Source organism: Amborella trichopoda, chromosome 11, assembly GCF_054954075.1.
Source record: "Amborella trichopoda isolate Santa Cruz 75 chromosome 11, AtrichopodaSantaCruz75HAP2 v2.0, whole genome shotgun sequence".
Classification (NCBI taxonomy): Eukaryota; Viridiplantae; Streptophyta; class Magnoliopsida; order Amborellales; family Amborellaceae; genus Amborella; species Amborella trichopoda.
Window position 1 is genome coordinate 30,980,700 of NC_142346.1, and position 17,558 is coordinate 30,998,257.

The 17,558-nt window shown below is 40.2% G+C and overlaps 2 protein-coding genes across 2 annotated transcripts; both read right to left on the minus strand.

Annotated features, from left to right (window-relative positions):
* Positions 1–784: 784 nt before the first annotated feature.
* Positions 785–17,258, minus strand: LOC148779843 (transmembrane 9 superfamily member 1). Its single transcript, XM_088851741.1, has 12 exons — positions 16,983–17,258; positions 10,098–10,290; positions 9,813–9,917; positions 9,470–9,487; positions 9,275–9,369; positions 9,029–9,181; positions 6,832–6,966; positions 6,526–6,692; positions 2,317–2,414; positions 1,862–2,244; positions 1,301–1,574; positions 785–1,183 (listed from the first exon to the last, which is right to left on the minus strand). The coding sequence occupies exons 10-12, from the start codon at positions 2,213–2,215 to the stop codon at positions 1,116–1,118; spliced, it is 696 nt and encodes a 231-aa protein (XP_088707867.1). The 5' UTR covers positions 2,216–2,244; positions 2,317–2,414; positions 6,526–6,692; positions 6,832–6,966; positions 9,029–9,181; positions 9,275–9,369; positions 9,470–9,487; positions 9,813–9,917; positions 10,098–10,290; positions 16,983–17,258; the 3' UTR covers positions 785–1,115.
* TMN1 (transmembrane nine 1) lies at positions 2,188–17,258 on the minus strand. The gene is made up of 9 exons (XM_088851740.1): positions 16,983–17,258; positions 10,098–10,290; positions 9,813–9,917; positions 9,470–9,487; positions 9,275–9,369; positions 9,029–9,181; positions 6,832–6,966; positions 6,526–6,692; positions 2,188–2,414 (listed from the first exon to the last, which is right to left on the minus strand). Exons 1-9 carry the CDS (start codon positions 17,076–17,078, stop codon positions 2,243–2,245), a joined length of 1,134 nt encoding a protein of 377 aa, XP_088707866.1. The 5' UTR covers positions 17,079–17,258; the 3' UTR covers positions 2,188–2,242.
* Positions 17,259–17,558: the final 300 nt, after the last annotated feature.

A 17,558-nucleotide genomic window follows, 5' to 3' on the forward strand; every position in this document is an offset into this window, starting at 1 on the left:
TATTTCATGTAAAATATTTTATTAATATTTTTCAAAAATTCAACTATTTTTTGTAAACATACTCCAAGTGATTTAAATTTGTAAAAAAAAAATTAAAATTCAAACACCTGAACACCCGCCTCCTTTTTTTTTTAACATTTATTTTTAAGTTTCACCGCCAACATCCTGTATTCCCCTCGCCCCGCCCCACAAGAACACCTAGGCACTTGCCCAAGCAGCCGCCTCCGCTCTTTTGAACATTATTTATTCTCAAGTTTCACCACCAACATCCCATATTTCTCATACTAAACGTTCATAATCTGAAACATGAACAAAGATTTGCTCACGACTTTATTTCGTGATTCACAATCGTGCTCGCCGATGGGCACATTCTAATTACCACAGCAAGCTCAGGAAGCTCCTAAAAAACACAAAATTCCACCCAAACATAAATAAAACTTCAAAGCTGGGGCAAATTTCAAAGCATTCATTTGACTGCCCCGGTCCAGTTTCAGAGCCGATATGGATGTTGTGTTACAGAATCCGAAATTTTAACTACCTCCACAATTAAGCGACCTTTAACAGCAAAAGAACATCAAAATGATCCGGTTATGGAAAAGGGGCTGGGATCTAGTAAACCCACACTCAAGTCAGCACGTTGTAGTTTCCATTCCGACTGACACCACCCCACTAACACCTTCAAGATGACTCTTAAAACTAATTGAAAAAATAGGTAGGAACCGGTCTTCCCCAATAAATTACCGAAAGAAAAAAAAAATAAAAAAATAAAACAAGTAGTGGTAAGTTTTTAAGAGAGAATCATAATACGTTACTGCCATTTGTCAAGGGATCAAGAAAAAAATCCCGCACAATCCATTACTATCCTAAAGAAACAGGGGAGAGTCCATTTTCTCCATATAAGACTGGCAAAGCAATAAGTAAATGGCATTCGCTTACAGGCCAAAAATTGCAAGCCCCTGAAGCCCCCATTCACCAGACTGAGGCCAGGGACAGAATCCTATCCACTGTGATCCCTGGTACACCATCGATTCTGTCTGCAACCATATGTTAACTCATAACAGCCACCCCACGAACCCCATCAACACATAGTTGAGGAACGTCCACAACCCCTTGGCTTAGTCACATTTGATGTTCCTATAAATCCTCCTAACAAAAAGAGTTGAGCCCAAATAACCAACAGCACCTGCATAATTTCAAGAGAGGAAAATGTCACACTTCCCAATATATTAGATAGACAAGAATTACCCATTAGAAGAAAAAAAATTCGGAAAAGAGTACCAATCAAACTGCTAAAACTCACCACATAGAATGCCTAAACCAAGGCAAAACATCAGAGTGTAGCCAAAATAGAAACCGGTCTGAAAGAACCCCGACATCTTGGTCTTCACATAGTAGTAGTAAATGGAGTACAGGTATACATAGACAGCTGTTGATGCAGCAGAGAAAAATGAGGTCCATTGCCAGTGGTAGTTCTCGGCATTCAGCAAGAAGTATGTTCCCACAATTGTCACACACACCGTGACGATTATGAGAATTAGGAAGACGAGAAGCATAAAACCATAGACATAGTAAACCTGCCAAGGAAGGTAGGCAACAAACAAAACCAGGTGAGTAGGTGAGACTACAATATAAGCAACAACCCAATGACTAACACTTTCAAAGTACGGGAAAGCACTACATAAATCAACAGAAAATGAAACAAACATCATCCATTTGGTTAACCATCCATTGAAATAATAAACGAAGGGATGAGAGCGGGAGCAACCACTCAATTACTGCCTTCTTCACTGGGCCCCACTCCCTTTCCATCACTGCTGACTTAAATAGCATGTAGTACATTTTCCATGGACTGTTTGCCTACCTTATAGTTCCAGAATGATGTAAACACAAAATACATCTCGATGAATATGCTGCCAAAAGGAAGGAGGCCACCCATCAGTGACACAACAGATGGGGTGAGATACCACTTCTTCTCCGGAATGGGGCGAGGAATGGTCTTGACCCGACAAGGGTTGTTAGGAGCTCCACTCCAGTTCCTTCCAACCACCGTGCCAAGAAGTGCGAGAGGGAATGAAATAAAGGCCCAGATTATGAATACAACAACCATTGTTCCAAAGGGGATAGCAGCCAAAGATCCATAAAATATAGCAATTGTGTTTAGTATGAAGCCGATGCCAAAGCACATAAATGGGAAAAGTGAGGCAGTAAGGATCATCGACTTTATTTAAATGAATTTCCATTCTTAGTATATGCAGTTGTTAACCAACAAAACAAAATGTTCAGACGTGGTATCTTCATATTCCGTGAATAAATGCGTACCTCCATTGCGTGAATAGAGTCCTCCACTTACATGGCCCGAAATGAATGAAGTGAGGGCGTAACATACAATAAAAGTTGTCACAATTGCTCCGCGTCTGAATCACAAAGTAAGAACACTTTGAACCCAAAGGTTGATAACTTAAAAAAGGAGGGGGCAAAAAATAGGACTTCCACAAAAATATCAAACCAGAAAAAACGGAAAAGGAATAACACAAATGAGTACAAATGATAAGATCAGATACCCACAAACAAGATCATATACACACAGGGACTGATACATACACAAAGGCTTGCACAGACCCACAAGTAAATTCATTGGCACAACAAAAACAACTGTCAAACAATTTTGAATCCATGAAACTCAAAGAGAGGACAAGATGGACTATCCACAATATCTCACAATAACCCATTAAAGGCAGAAATTAAGAAACACCAGGAAGCAAACAAGTAAATATCTTGTCCAAATGATATATTGGAGCATTGAACCCATTTAAACCAATAAAAATCCCAACCGAAAAACATGAGTAAGAAAATATTCACCATGATAAAAGCAAAGAAACTCATGAGGCCCAATGAAAAGTATATGAAGATATTTATTGCAAATACATTTCCATGGAAATGATGTTCAGGGGAGTAAGAAAATATTCACCATGATAAAAGCAAAGAAACTCATGAGGCCCAATGAAAAGTATATGAAGATATTTATTGCAAATACATTTCCATGGAAATGATGTTCACGTTTTTGAAAGGGAACTTCCAAATCTCCTTGCGCCATTAGCATTCAACCAGACCCAGGATGTGTCTTGTGTTGGACCTCAGCAATTATATGATAGGGTCTCATGGTGGTTCATATCTGACAGACTACATTTTATGGGGTTTCTAGACAGTTTTATTGTTTGGGTTCAGCACCACCAACCCTTCTTTTTCTATACTACATAATGAATCCCCCATGGGCTATTTTAAAGGTAAGAGGGGCATTGCACCACCAACCCTTCTTTTTCTATACTACATAATGGATCCCCCATGGGCTATTTTAAAGGTAAGAGGGGCCCCAGACAGGGAGACCCATTATACCCATACCTATTCCTTTTTATTGTACATTATCTTAGCAGAATGATTGATGCCACTAATGCGGTTAAATCCGTCCCTCCAGCTTTTCCATCCGGGTGCAATTATGGGGCCAATCATCTCCTCTATGCAGATGAAACCGTTATCTTTTGCGAGGCTTTGGTCCCAACGGCAACGTCCATCAAGCACAGCAACATCATTGACGACTTCTACAGGGTGATAGGTCAAAAACTTAATTGCAACAAGGGCAATGTTATGCTCTTCAAGGTCAATACAAGTCTGAGAGCTCAAGTGCTTGATACACTTCAGTTCAAGTTAGGGGACCTTCCTGCCAGATATCTTGGACTTCTCTCCTTCATGGGCGTCTGAGGCATCTACTCTGCCACAGTCTTTTTTGGGAAGACCATCGGTCGGATTGGCTCTTGGCAAGCATTATCTTTTCGTCGCAGGGCAACTTCAACTCTTACGATCAGTACTTGGTGCCTTTTCCATTTAATGGTTGCTCTCCTTCTACCACCCTAGCCTTGCAATATGATTGAAAGACTCCAGCTTAACTTCATGTGGACAAGGACTTCAGAGAATAGGGGCTTGCACTTGGTGAGCTAGGATACCATATGTCGAAAACCTAATGAAGGAGGGCCTCGGGATTTGTAAACTTCATGACTTCAATATGGCAGGCATGATGAAGCTTGCTTGGAGAATCATCTCCAAACCCTCCTCTCTCTTGTCCCAGTTCTTCAAGCACAAATACTTCCACCACAACGGTCCGGTCGGTGCACGATAAGAGTTGCTCACATGCTTGGAGGGGTGTAGCCTTAGGTTTGAATAGATTGTAAGTTAATGTAAGATGGATATGTGTTGGTGGCGAGCTGATTGATTTATGGGCTGACTTGTGGCTATCAAATTCCTCCTTATGGGAGATGCATGGCGCCAATGTTCACAAGGCACTTGGCAACCAGGTAAGGTTCAAGGTCTCAGACTACATGGAGGGTACACCACAAAGATGGACTCTCCCGACACCTACCTTCGGCCCACTCATTCACGCCTGGGAGGAGAATTATTCACATGTGCTCCCTATTCGTCCCTCTCAAGATCAGCTGCCTAGATACGTTCAGCTAATGACAAGCTCTCAGTGAATGCGCCAATACAACCAGCATTCAGATCCCTAAGGACAACCCCATCCCACCATAGAGGGAAGTGGTTTACTCGGTTGCCCTGCACTCTCAACTGCCTAGCATGAGCCTGCTCTAGTCTATGGGCCTTTCCTTGGTCACCATATGCCCATTTTGCCTCCAAGAAGAGGATTCCACTAACCATATCATAATGTCATGCGTGTTTTTGCAGGTACTCTGGATATCCATACTTTGGAGATTTGGAAAATGCATACCACTCGAGCAATTTGTTATCATGATGATGGTAAAATGGCTGAAATTCCAGTTCAAATCCAATGGCATGAAGAATGTCTGGTTCTCCTCCACCACTGTCTAGTACCTGTGGGCCGAGCGTAATGAGCGTATCCATGGCGGGAGGACTTCTTGGAAGCATCTCCTACAGTGCATCATCCACTTTGTCAGCAAGCTAGCAGAAGGGAAGGGTTGGGCTTTTCACCCCTCAGAGCAACATATCACCACAAACCTTAAGCTCAAGTGACATTCTGCGCCGCCCCCCCCCCCCCCCCTTCTTGTGTGGTCTCTCCCTCCCACGGGGTCTTTCAAGCTCAACATCGGTGGGTCATCCTTTCATAACCTGGGTACCGCGGGGTGTTTGGGGAGGTCATTAGGAACGACACAGGAGGCTTTGTAGTGGCCTTTGTTGTCCCTCTTGGTTCCACCAACAATGCCACTGAGCACAAGAAATGAATTGCCGCCCACTTATCATAGATAGTTGACTCACTCAACCATCCTAACTCACCCCCAAGGAGGCGTCGCATCCTTTTGACCATCTACATGGCAAAGCTTTCCTCCCTCGCTGATCACCAGTGGTTATCACAGTCTTTTTTGGGAGGCGAACATGACTGCCGACTACCTGGCCAAGTAGGCAGCATCTATGGCTCAAGCCACGATTTGGCAGGCATGTCCTCCAGATTTTGTCACTCATCTCATTTTGTGTGAGTTTGCCAACATCCCCCTAGATAGGGTTGTTCATTGATTGTACATGTAATATGCCTCGTTGTAACCTTTTCTTGTGACTATTAATAAAAAAACAAAAATGGGTAAGGGCTTGTCATCCCCACTAATTTACCCAAAAACAAAAATGGAAAAGAGAACTTCCAAATCCATGATGGGAGGTCTGTCGTGATGTTATGGCAAACATCAAAGGCAAGCAGCCCAGCCTACAACCTTTTATATGGGAATGCCAAAAGCAACAAAAATTTCAAAAGAAAAGGACAAATGAAGAACACAACAGAAGCATAGTCTTTAAGGACAAACATATGACTCGAACCCAATCTTCTAAGCTTTGTACACTCTGGCTGCCTACGGGATGACTTTAATGGAGAACATAAATTCTGTATGCACACTCTGAAAATATACACTAGCTTAAGGCACATTTCTTTCCTTCTTTCCGTCTTGTCTTAGTAATGAGGCACAATTTCTTTTGGAACATCCTTGGCATCCTAAGGAAATGATAATAGTAAATGAGAGCACAGCAGTTGTACAAATCCTTACTTGAGTACTTGACTTTATGAGGTCTGATAGATGACAAACTTTTTTTTGTATTGTACTAAGACAGAAGGATCAGTTGGTAGGTACAAATAATGTGAGATGGTTACCATTCACTTAATGCGTGATCTATATGAAAGATTATGTGAAATATTACCAATTTCGGTGATTGGAACAAGATAGCTTCTCACTTAGAGCTTTTTTGAATAAATAAAAAACTAACAAAACTTCCAAACTTCAACCATTATTTAACAGTCCACAAGAGAATGACATCATATTAGCTATTAAGGAAGCCACAATCATCCAACGATTGGAAACTGACATATAGAATGCATAAGAGTCATAACTGGTAAATCAAATTCTAACAAGCAATTGCATAATGTAATAAATCAAATTCTAACAAGCAATTACATAATGGAATTCTAGTCACAATTTATGAACCAAGTATAGTTCAACATATATAATGTAGTCCACATACCCTATGTACAGCATTCCAACTATGGCCAGCAAGATCACCAGAAGAACAAGCATTGCTAGCTGTGCACCTGTCCCAACAACTGCTGATAGTATAACCAAGTTGCGTGGGGGACGGAAAACATCACCGTGTACAAGTTTCCAGCCCGACTCCTCACTTACATCTCTTTCCTGATAACCACAGAAACAAAGTTTAATAAAGGTATACATTAGCACCAAACATCTTCATGATAAGATTCATGAAATTGTTGAACCCTCCAAGATAGGAACGGAACAAACTGAAATGAAACCCATTAAATTGAGTGCGCACCAGAGTCTCCAGATCGTCATCTTCTCTAGCATATTTGGCATAGTCATTTCTGAGAGTTCGCATCAATATCATTGACACCAACCCAGTGAGGAAAATAACCATCATAAAGGAATTGAAAATGGAGAACCAATGGATCTGCAGAAGATAAGAAACATAATACGTTGATTATTTTTCTCTGCACCTTTTTTATGCTATTTTCTTTCATGCATGTCAAGTCATGAATTGCATCCTTACATGCCACTAACATATGGGAATCCCAGGGCATGTTTGGGTGTGGCTTATAACTCGCTACACCAAATTGCTCTAGTTGACATAAGGGAAGAACACCTTTTGCATAGTTCTGCACTTACGCCCAAAGCAGTCAGTACCATAAAAGTGGTGTGCACATGTTGTAGGTACCATCCCTGCACCAAACATGCCCTGCATCCAGTGGTTTAAAAAACGGGTTGGTGCCCCTGATTGGGCACCCCAAAAACCCATCCGGATCGGGGAATCGGCAATCTGGATCGGGAATCGGTCGAATCGGTTGGATTAAGCCTTAAAAAAATCTAAAATAATTATTAAAATTTACTATAAATGTTGTTTTTTAGGAATCCAATAAAAAATGGGGGTACTCCATTAAGAACTTTCATTTTTTTTGCATCAATATGCTAATATTGAGATTTTTTTTCCTGTATGAACTACTGTTAACCATTATTATTATTTGTAACATTATAGTAAACATGAATAAAAATGTATCAAAAAATGTTTCCATATCATATGCTTAAAAATAAAAATAAAACCCCCAATAAATTCTAATGTTATGATATTAAAAGATTCAAAAACACTTTATCCAAAAAAATGAAAATTCAAAAAATAAAAAAAATGTCTATCGACAACATGCACAATAGTTACAAAAAAATAAAAATAAAAATCAATATGGAAATAAAATATACCAAAAAACCATTTTAATAATAATTTGGCACTCTAATTAAGTCATTTAATTAGAGAATTATGTAGATGAGGCTCATTGAATATGACACGCTAATTTGGAAACATGATATGCTAATATTTATAAATTAATTGGCACACTCATTAATAACCTTAAACTCTCATTAATTCATTTTCTTGCGTTTAATGAGTAGCATATTAATACATTTAGAAATGGGAGTGCCGCAATATTTAATAAGTAGCGTTTAATTAAGTAGCGTATTAATACATTTAGAAATGGGAGTGCCGCAGCGTTTAATTAAGTAGTGTATTAATACATTTAGAAATGGGAGTAGCGTTTAATAAGTAGTGTATTAATACATTTAGAAATGGGAGAGTCGCAGTGTATTGTTTAGGGGTGCTTGCGTTTAATAAGTAGCGTGTAAAAAATGGGAGTGCCACAGCGTTTAATAAGTAGCGTATTAATTTTGTGAATAGGTTTGGGATCCAAGAATTGTCCCACATCTAAAAATGGGAGTGCAAAATGATGATATAAAAGCCACAATTTTGCAAGATTGAGTAACAAATTAATGAGAACGTGGGAGGCTGTTGTTGCCTCTCTCAATGCTAGTAGAGGGAGGTGACGCCTTGCATGCAAGGCTGTATGGGTCGTTGTCAGTATGCAACGCGTGGCGTGCAAGGGTACATACCAGGGTACAGTGCAAGGGTACATACCAGGGTACAGTAGTGCCAGTGTGCAATGCGTGGCATGCAAGGGTTACGTACCCATTCACTGTAGCGTATCGCTTGAGCGATTTTGGGTCGACTCGCCAACTTTTAAACCACTGCTTGCATCGAATTATGTAAACCAGAATATAAAAATCTTAGCTATCCACAATTCGTATCCCATCTACACACACGCCTAACTATGGCATTTATATGTACTGTTCAAAAAATCGGATACGACAACCTACGCAGTCATGAGCTGGGTGGCCACCTGGAAACCTATGCAACAGGCCAAATTTTCTTTTCTTCTTTTTCCTTTTAACAATTTTCTTTTTGTGGTTATGTGAGAGGGGGGGAATGCTGGGGGTTACATATCATTAGTATCAAGAGAAGATGGATGTCTTCATTCTAAAGGTGTAAATAGGGAAGAAAGAAAGGGGGAACAACAAGAAGGTGCTCATGGAAAGTATCAGGCAAGAAAATTTAAGTTCAGGCATGAATTCCATACAACTCAAGAAAACAAATGCACCACAAAGGCACATATAAGGGAGAGCTTCCTCACCTGGTGCTCAAAGAAAGGGTAGTCCAAGTAAACATCAAACCTCCGTGCAAATGTTACATTTGTAGAAATCCATTTGACAGAATAAGTAAGGTCCAATGACTTCCCAGCCTCAAGAGTTTTAGGATTTTCTTGGGTAAGATTTACATGAATAATCTGCGAACACAAATAATCAACAAGGACAAGGACTGGAGGTCACGGAAAAAATTACGGAAAAAGGCAGACGAAACATCACGAGAATTGACAAACCTGATCTCCATTGTATTCGACAACAATATTTTTATGTGTGAAAAGAACATGCTTATTGTCATTGACTTTGTCAGAACGAATATCACCAACATAGCCTAAACATCAACATCATACATTGGCACTGAGGATCAGAGCATGGGATAAAACGACCTAAACGAAGGATCAGAATATAAATGTGAAGTATTGAGTTCATACCCCGGAGAAGTAAATCATCTAGCCAGTGGAATCAGCAAATGCCAACAACAAAGCCAAGAATTAATGTCAGAAAGAAATATGATAAGAACGAAGATTCAAAATAAGAAAATAAAACTCTGGAACAACTCCTAAAACCATTACTGGCATAACGAACATGTCCAGCAGTGGAACATTGAGCAATAATTTAAGGAGACAAATTGTAAAACCATGAGCTAATAAAAGGGATGTAAACATACCCAACATCAGACAAGAAAAATATTCAAGCTCTATGTAACCACACATTTATTCAGCAGTACATAAGTTATCAACATCACAAAAAGTAACAGTAAACTAGCTGACATACCCATAAAGAATTCAAACCAGTAAGCGTTCTCAATTGCATCCTTGAACAGCTTTGCCTTCGCATCATCCAGCTCAAGCTCACAAATGGAGCGCTTGTCAACATTTCCTATCAAAACATTAACGCAGTATTAATCCAAGTGGAAGTAAGTGATGCAAACAGATATACATGTGTACACACACACACATATGCACACACACACAGATATGCACCCCTCAATGACAGGTAAGAAAGCATGAAAATAGAGTGATGGAAATGGCAGCAAAACAGATAAGAAGGTGCACATACTTTTAAACTTTATTTCTATTTGACTGTCAATGAGCTCATTTCCACCAAGAACCTCACCAAGACCTCCCCACTTATGAGCAGGATTACCAGCTGGTTGGCAAAATGGAAGGCTGTAATAATTATATGTCTCCTGAGGATTGTTATAAGGTCCCACCTTGTTCACCCAGAGCATAACAGGCTCATCTTCTTGATACTGTACATTACACATCGTGGTAACCATTAGTAAAAATTCAATAAATTATCTATCAATGAGAAAATGTTGAAGCAATAAAGCACGATCTTTGATTTTCTAGATTTGAGCATCTCATATAAAATTATATCTGCCTAATCAACTTAAACTATTATAAGTAAGGAACTTATAAATAAAAGTCATGCCCCAGTTAACCACACAGACTACTTTTCAAGCACTTTGATTATACCCGTGGTGTGAAAGAGAGAGAGAGCGAGCGAGAGAGAGAGAGAGAGAGAGAGAGAGATGGCTATATGATCATTATATGAACAATTTTAAAAAGAGAAAAAAATTGAATGTCATCCACCAAATGCATGGCCTGCACTCATTGTTGGAGTGGAACTCATATGGACCTTCTCTAGGGTGCAAATTCAACTTTTATTTCATTCTAATATCGATATTTTGGATGAAGCGAATGTCTGTACAAATATAGAAGTCATTCAAATACCATAAATATGTTCTTTTGAAGGACTGGATTCATTAATCATTATGTTACTATGAAACATTGCATGATATATGGGAAATGTTTTCTTCATACTGGAACCCTACTACAATAAGTTGGGATGCAGTCGTCCACACTATCCAATGTCCATTAATTTGGACAGTGCAAATTTCTCGCCAAATTCAACAAGGGAAACAGGGGTGTGGGAAGCACCAGTTACCCCTCTACTTTTCCTATTTCTCTCTCTCTCTCTCTCTCAATATATATATATATATATCCGTCCAGTTTCTAACTCTCTTTAATCCCACTTTCTCTGCAACTTCCCTCTCTTTCACTTCTCTCTACTTCTCTCTGTCTCTCTCTAAGCTTTATATCTGAAGAGGTGGTGGCTTGTTTGCTGACGTTTGTGGGATTTTTTGCACTTTTTGTAGAGTGAGAATGTAAGTTTGGAGTTTTGGGGTGTCTGCTATTGGGGACGGCCTTGTTTTGCAATGAGATTATGTGGGTGTCAGTTTTGGGGGTTTGTAGAAAGAGAAAGTGAATCCATTCAGAAAAGTTTAGGTGTGGCACCAATAGGCGATAAGAAGAGAGAGAGAGTAGACTTAGGTGACCTGACCATGTGGGACGTCGACCTAGTACAACACCTGTTAGGGGGTGCAAGTTAGTTCAAATGAAAGGATTGACAAGGGCAAGGGGTAAGCCCAAAAGGACGTGGTTGGAAGCAGTCCAAAAAGATATGGGGACTTATGGCCTCACTGAGGGTATGGCCTTAAACAGAGCAGAATGACGAATCAGGATTTGTGTAGCCGATGCCAATTAATTGGGAAAAAGCTATGATGATGATGATGATGATGATGTATGGGGGAGAACTACAGAGTGAATATTTTAAGAAATGGAGGTTTAGGAGGGGGAAGGAGAGTATAAGGAGAGGATGATTATGGATGAACACTTTACAAGAGAGATTCATAGAAGTTGCATTTTGATAGAGAGAGAGAGAAAGTGAGAGATAGAGAGAGAGAGAGATGAAAGGGGATTTGATCTCAAAGAGAACAGCAATGGGCTTCATGGTTGAACATAGGTTGTGCACATTAAGGTTACAGCATGGAGAAACAATTGAAGCAAATACTAGCTTGCAAGAACAAGAAGGCTGCCTTCGAGGAGCTTCTCTATACAGTGAAGAGGCAAAAGAGCAGCCCTGGTTGGAGGCTCAACCTTTTTGAGAGAGAGATTTTGCCATTTCTTGGCCGGAATTTTTTCTTTCCAGCAGTGGAGAATGAAAATCCAGTAATCTCAGCCCATTTTGTAAGAGAAAAATGCTTTGGAAGAGAGGAAAGAACAGATAAAATGGGCAAAGAGGATACATAAGGAAACCCAGGCCACTGGGAAGTCACGATTCCTTTCTTGGCTAGGGCTGCAGCCTTATAAATGACATCACAATGCACACAAACATTCATTGAAACATTATAAACCTACCAAAGGGAGGCCATCTAACCATGACAGCATTTTCAGTTATGCCTCTCAATTTTTGATCTTGATCAAATGGAGAGGAGCGCATAACACCTTTTGGATTTTATCGCTTTTTTTCCTACATACCATTTTGATCTAAAATTTGGGTATTGGGCAGATTTAACTGCAGCAAACCTGTTAAAAATAACGGTTACGTTAGGATCCAGAAGAGGTGACGAGTCAAACACCTTAGGACAGGGTGCTTTGGCCAGAAGTCCCTCTAAACAGCAGCCATTTAATGGCCATGAGGAACAATTCTCTGACAAACTCAGAGCGAAAGACATGTACAAGCCCAAGGCTTGTTGTAAGTTTTGAACTCCGCTTTTTGGACAATGTTGACATTGACGGTAGATTTTCTGCAGCCCCTCAAACTCCCAGCAATCCTTCTCTTTCTCCCTTTTGAGGCCTCCAAAGCTTCGACAGTTCAAGGCCAAGGGGATGCACTTCATCCACATTGGGAAGCTAGAAGTCATAATTACAATACTGACTTGTGAGAACCACGCCACTTACATCTTTTTATGTGTTTTAAACAGCCGCAACATACACTGTGACACTGCCAAAAAGACCATGAAAGCATCCATAGCTAGAATAAATATGATTCGTCATGGCCCCGAACTTCACGACCTCCCTCACCAACCAACATTTAAATCAAGTCCTCAAAACGCAGACTGAAACACAGGGCTTCAACATGCTCAAAGGCTCTGTGAACAGCATAGTAACTTGGAAGGTCTGCTATAAGGCCATTAACACCTGTATGTGCTGGTTATGAGAGATATCATCATATTTGACGGTATCTAACTGGAAGAGGACATCGAGGGCAACAATAGTGCCACAAAAAATAAAACCAATAGAAGTGCATATCGCACAGGGTTGGACATTTGAGCACTCGTCAACTAAAGCCATTGAGCCACCAAGAGGAAGGGTTAGCAGTGATAGCTTGGGCAGATTCGCCATAGACACTTGAATGTCGCCAAGATAACTATAGCAGAGCCATATTTCCTGGATAGGTAGTCTGGGATGATAAGGCGAGAGCAAGACAAAGTCTTGAATAGCAAAGATAGAAAGATTCTTCATCTTGCCTCATACAACTGAGAAATACTTGTTTCCGTTGCAAAAATGGCAAAGCTACATTGATTTAAAAAACAGACCGCCCAGCACCTTAGGCGATCCAGAAGGCCTGGGGACTTCGCCCAGGCCTAGGAGGTAAAACTGGGCGGTCCGTCCCCGCCTAGGCGGTACGAACCCGCCTGGGCGGCCGCCTTGCGCCTAGCCCTGAGCGGCCGCCTAGCGCACAGCCTTAGGCAGCTGCCTAAGGCCTGCACCCCACCCAAAGGCGGAAAAAATGATTTTTTTTTTTTTTTTCGTTTTGTTATTTTGAAAGATTTAAAGGTTAAGAATGATGGTTTTTAGGTTCATTTAAACCCTAAACCCACAAGAAGCCCCTTTAGACTAAAAAAAGTCCAAAAAACTACATTTCATTGGATTGATCATCGAATCATCAAAGCGTTTATCAAAGTTTTGGAGTTCAAGCCACCAAAGTAAGTGCATTTTTTAGATTGCTTGCTTTATTTTGAGATGTCTTCTTCAGGAGTTAATCGGAGTGGAGATCCGGGTTGGAAATATGAATACAACCCGAATCCAAACGACAAAAATTGCGTTAGATGCTATTTTTGTGAAAAAATACAAAATGAGGCATAAACCGGTTTAAGAAACATCTTGCCGGTATTAAGGAGGATGTTACCCCTTGTAAAAATGTTCCTGAAGCTGTATCTTCTCCAACTTCTAGTGGTCGGAGTGGTAATCTGGGTTTGAAGTATGGTTATATCGCGAATCCAAGTGATAAGAATCATATTAAATGTAATTATTGTAGAAACGATACTAATGGGGGCATTCACAGGTTTAAAAAACACCTTGTCGGTATTACGGAGGATGTTGCCCCTTGTAAAAATGTTCTTGAACCAAGGAGGAAATTATACAATATTTGAGTTTAGAGAAGCACAAAAAGAAGGATACAGCAGCTAAGACTCTTAGGGCCTCATCTACACAGACTACACATACTAGTAAGAGGACGGTAGAAGAAGAAGAGGAAGAGGCAAATTCAGAAGGAACAGAGGAAGAAGAACGTTATATTGAAGAGGGAGATGACTCTAATGATGATGGCCTCGACTTTTATGCATATGATGAGGCTTGTGCTATTGATATTCCTTCTGATGATGTTGATGATGATGATTGAAGACTCTTGCCTCTTGGTGCTGAGTGTTGAGTCTGTTGACTGTTGTGTTGAGTCTGTTGATTGTCGACTTTTTTTAGACTGTATAGTCCAGTGTTGAGTGACTTGAGTCTGTTGACTGCTGTGTTGACTTTTGTTAGCCTGTATATTTTCTATATTTCTATATATTCCTGTTGTGTTGGGTGATGACTTTTATATCACTTGTATGGTTTTACAATTTACTGTTTTAACAATATGGATTATCAAAATTCTCTTCGCGACTTCTATTTTTTTTTTTTTTTTCAAGTTGGATTGTTGGAATATGGTATATTGGGACAATGGGATTTTTATTTTTTTTCAACTGGGCAGCCGACCAGGTTCTAGGCGCCCGCCTAGGAGCTAGGTGGCCTGGACCCCCCAGGCCGCCTAGGACCCACCTAACGCTTTTTGATACACTGCAAAGCTACACCTGGAATACCTTGAAGATCCCTGGTGGGAGCTCGCGGCCTAGATCAGAGATGCCACCTAAACATAGCCTAGATCAGCGATAACAGCTCAAAAATATAAGGCTTGCGGCACAGAGAGGAGGCATAGAAGTCTCCTCAACTACATCTATGAAGAGCAAATTGCAGCAGCATCAAGATTCACAAGGTTATTAGCTATATGAGAATACTTGGAAGTCACCACCTTCCCCTGTTCAAACGCCTAGAAGGGGACAAAGATATGAAAAATTCCAATCTTCAATTCGGAGGGGAAGTATGGTCAAGATGCCTTTCACACACACCTAAATTGGATGAACATTGCCCTCCACACCATCAATCACCATATTGGCAATAATATAGAGGAGATAGTTGAGAGCTCATCCTCTTGGTGGAAATCACAAGCAATACCCTTGCCACTGCTAGAGAAGACCCACAGTCCATTTGTGAAAAAAACTCATCCCTGCAAGACCCAAGATTTATCCAAGCAAAGATGGCCCCAAAGCTGCCGAAGTTGTAGAAACCGACAAGAACTAGGACGGAAGTTCCGCAATGACTTGAAAGTAGTTACTAATATGATATACACAACTCCACAGATATCTAACTTAAGCTTGAACCCTAGATTTTTACCAAATTTAATTAAAGAATCCATCTCATCCTACTATCTTGCTCAACCATCAATGTTCCAGCAACTTTAACATCGATCAAACCCTTTAACTCAAACCCTAAACTTTACCTTAACCTCATCAAAACTTCCCCTAGACCAAGATTGATTCCTAACCCTTTTATGTGTCATATCATCCACTCCTACTGAATTTAGGAAAACCCAATACATCCAAAACCCTCCTGTACTAAACTTCATCCAAAACATAAGCCCTTTAGAACAACCAAATCCTAACCTAATTATAAGCCATCCCAGGCCTTAGACCTATGTAGGAGCCCAGCCCCCTTGGTCCTACATCAAACTTGTGCCGGCACGAATGCACACGCAAGTGCCCAATCAAGACTGAAAACAAACAACAATAGCACTTCCACTCAACAAAATGTAATCACATTCAAGTAAATGTAAGTTGTATTACAATTTTAAAATAGAATCCATCCAATTCCATAGAACGTGAAGAAAGGAAAAAACTTTGAAAGACTCCGGGGAACAGTAATCAAGAAAAGCCGTGAAATTTGGCCATTAGTCAAACTAAGATCAATTTTTTGAGAAAATGCATGGGGCAAGCTAGCAAAAACATCTGATGTACATTAAATTTATAAAGGAAACAAGAGCATTACGTTTCAAAAAAAAAAAGAGGAAACATGGCCATGAAAGCAATAATAGACATAATATAAGCCTATAAAAGAGTTGGACATTTCAGGTTCAGACTAATGAAGCACAAATACTCCAAGATGTGACAAAAAAAATTTTAGACATCAAATAATCTTAACTTCCTAACAGTGACAACAAAATCAATCCCAGATCTAGGAACGTGATGTCTTAAAGAGAAGAACAATCCACTCAGTGAACGGCATAGCCAGAGAAATCAAAGCCATAAACCCATTTTCTCTTCTTTTTCTACCGCTTAATAATATATCACAACCCCATATATACAGAAGCATCTACATGAAAGCAGAGAGTTCAGATCTCACAACTGATAGTGCAACAAAGCCAGAAAAATAATTTTAAAAAAAAGAATAAATGACAAATCAATAATAGAAGCAATTTCTTCCAATTTAAGAGCTTAACAAATAAAATCCTAAAAAAATATATATAAAAAGAAAAATTATTTCCCATGAATCTAATAAGTTTTTTTTTTTTTTGAGAACTACCATGAATCTAACAAGTTAAGCCATTACAAACGCAAAGAAATCTCAAACAGAAGAAGAAGTGGATCTACCAACACCAAGTCAATCCACCCAAAAACCCTAATCATTACAGTGAATTTGTTGAGAGTAGAACAAAACAATAACCAGATCTAGAAACGAACAGGATTATAATAGCAAAAAGAGGAAAAAACTTTGGGCAAGAAGGTACCTTGTGATCTGATTCTGAAGCAATGGATGGGGTGATGAACAGGAAGAAGAGGAAGAGGTCAGAGAAGAAGGAGCGGGATCGGAAGGTGGGGAGCATTGCGGGATATGGCGAGGGGCGGATCTGACGTTGTAGATGTTGGAGGAGCGCCGCTCCCACAAAAGAGAGAGACAGAGAAAAAGAGAGAGAGGATACGAACCCGAGCTGCGCTTTTAAAACTCGTTTGAAGTTAGATCAAACCACACGGTTCTCGTCCGGCCTGCGTTGCTCTTTCAATTCGACTCCTCCAGCTTTATTTTTCCTTTTTAACATCCGCCCCCTCTCTCTCTCTCTCTCTCTCTCTCTCTCTCTCTCTCTCTCTCTCGGCTTTTCTCTCCCTCTCTTTTCCCTTTCGTCCCCAACTTTGCTCGGATTGCCTCTAGAAATCTAAGGCGTCGCAAGCCGATCCCGCCGACCCGACTGGACCTAATGCACGGGGTAGGGCGACTCATCCCAGGTCTAGGTCTAGACTCAGTTAGTGGGCTCAACTAGTTGGTACGAATCCAATTGACTTCGACGTGACTAGGGTTGGATTTGGGG

Coding starts and splice junctions, on each gene's coding strand:
- LOC148779843 (XM_088851741.1), bottom strand. CDS start 2,215: ATGATCCTTACTGCCTCACTTTTCCCATTTATGTGCTTTGGCATCGGC. Junction 1,575..1,861: donor CATCATTCTGGAACTATAAG/GTAGGCAAACAG, acceptor CTTCCTTGGCAG/GTTTACTATGTCTATGGTTT. Junction 1,184..1,300: donor TGGTTTAGGCATTCTATGTG/GTGAGTTTTAGC, acceptor GAAATTATGCAG/GTGCTGTTGGTTATTTGGGC.
- TMN1 (XM_088851740.1), bottom strand. CDS start 17,078: ATGCTCCCCACCTTCCGATCCCGCTCCTTCTTCTCTGACCTCTTCCTC. Junction 10,291..16,982: donor CTTCAGAATCAGATCACAAG/GTACCTTCTTGC, acceptor TGTAATGTACAG/TATCAAGAAGATGAGCCTGT. Junction 9,182..9,274: donor TCGAATACAATGGAGATCAG/GTTTGTCAATTC, acceptor TTGTGTTCGCAG/ATTATTCATGTAAATCTTAC.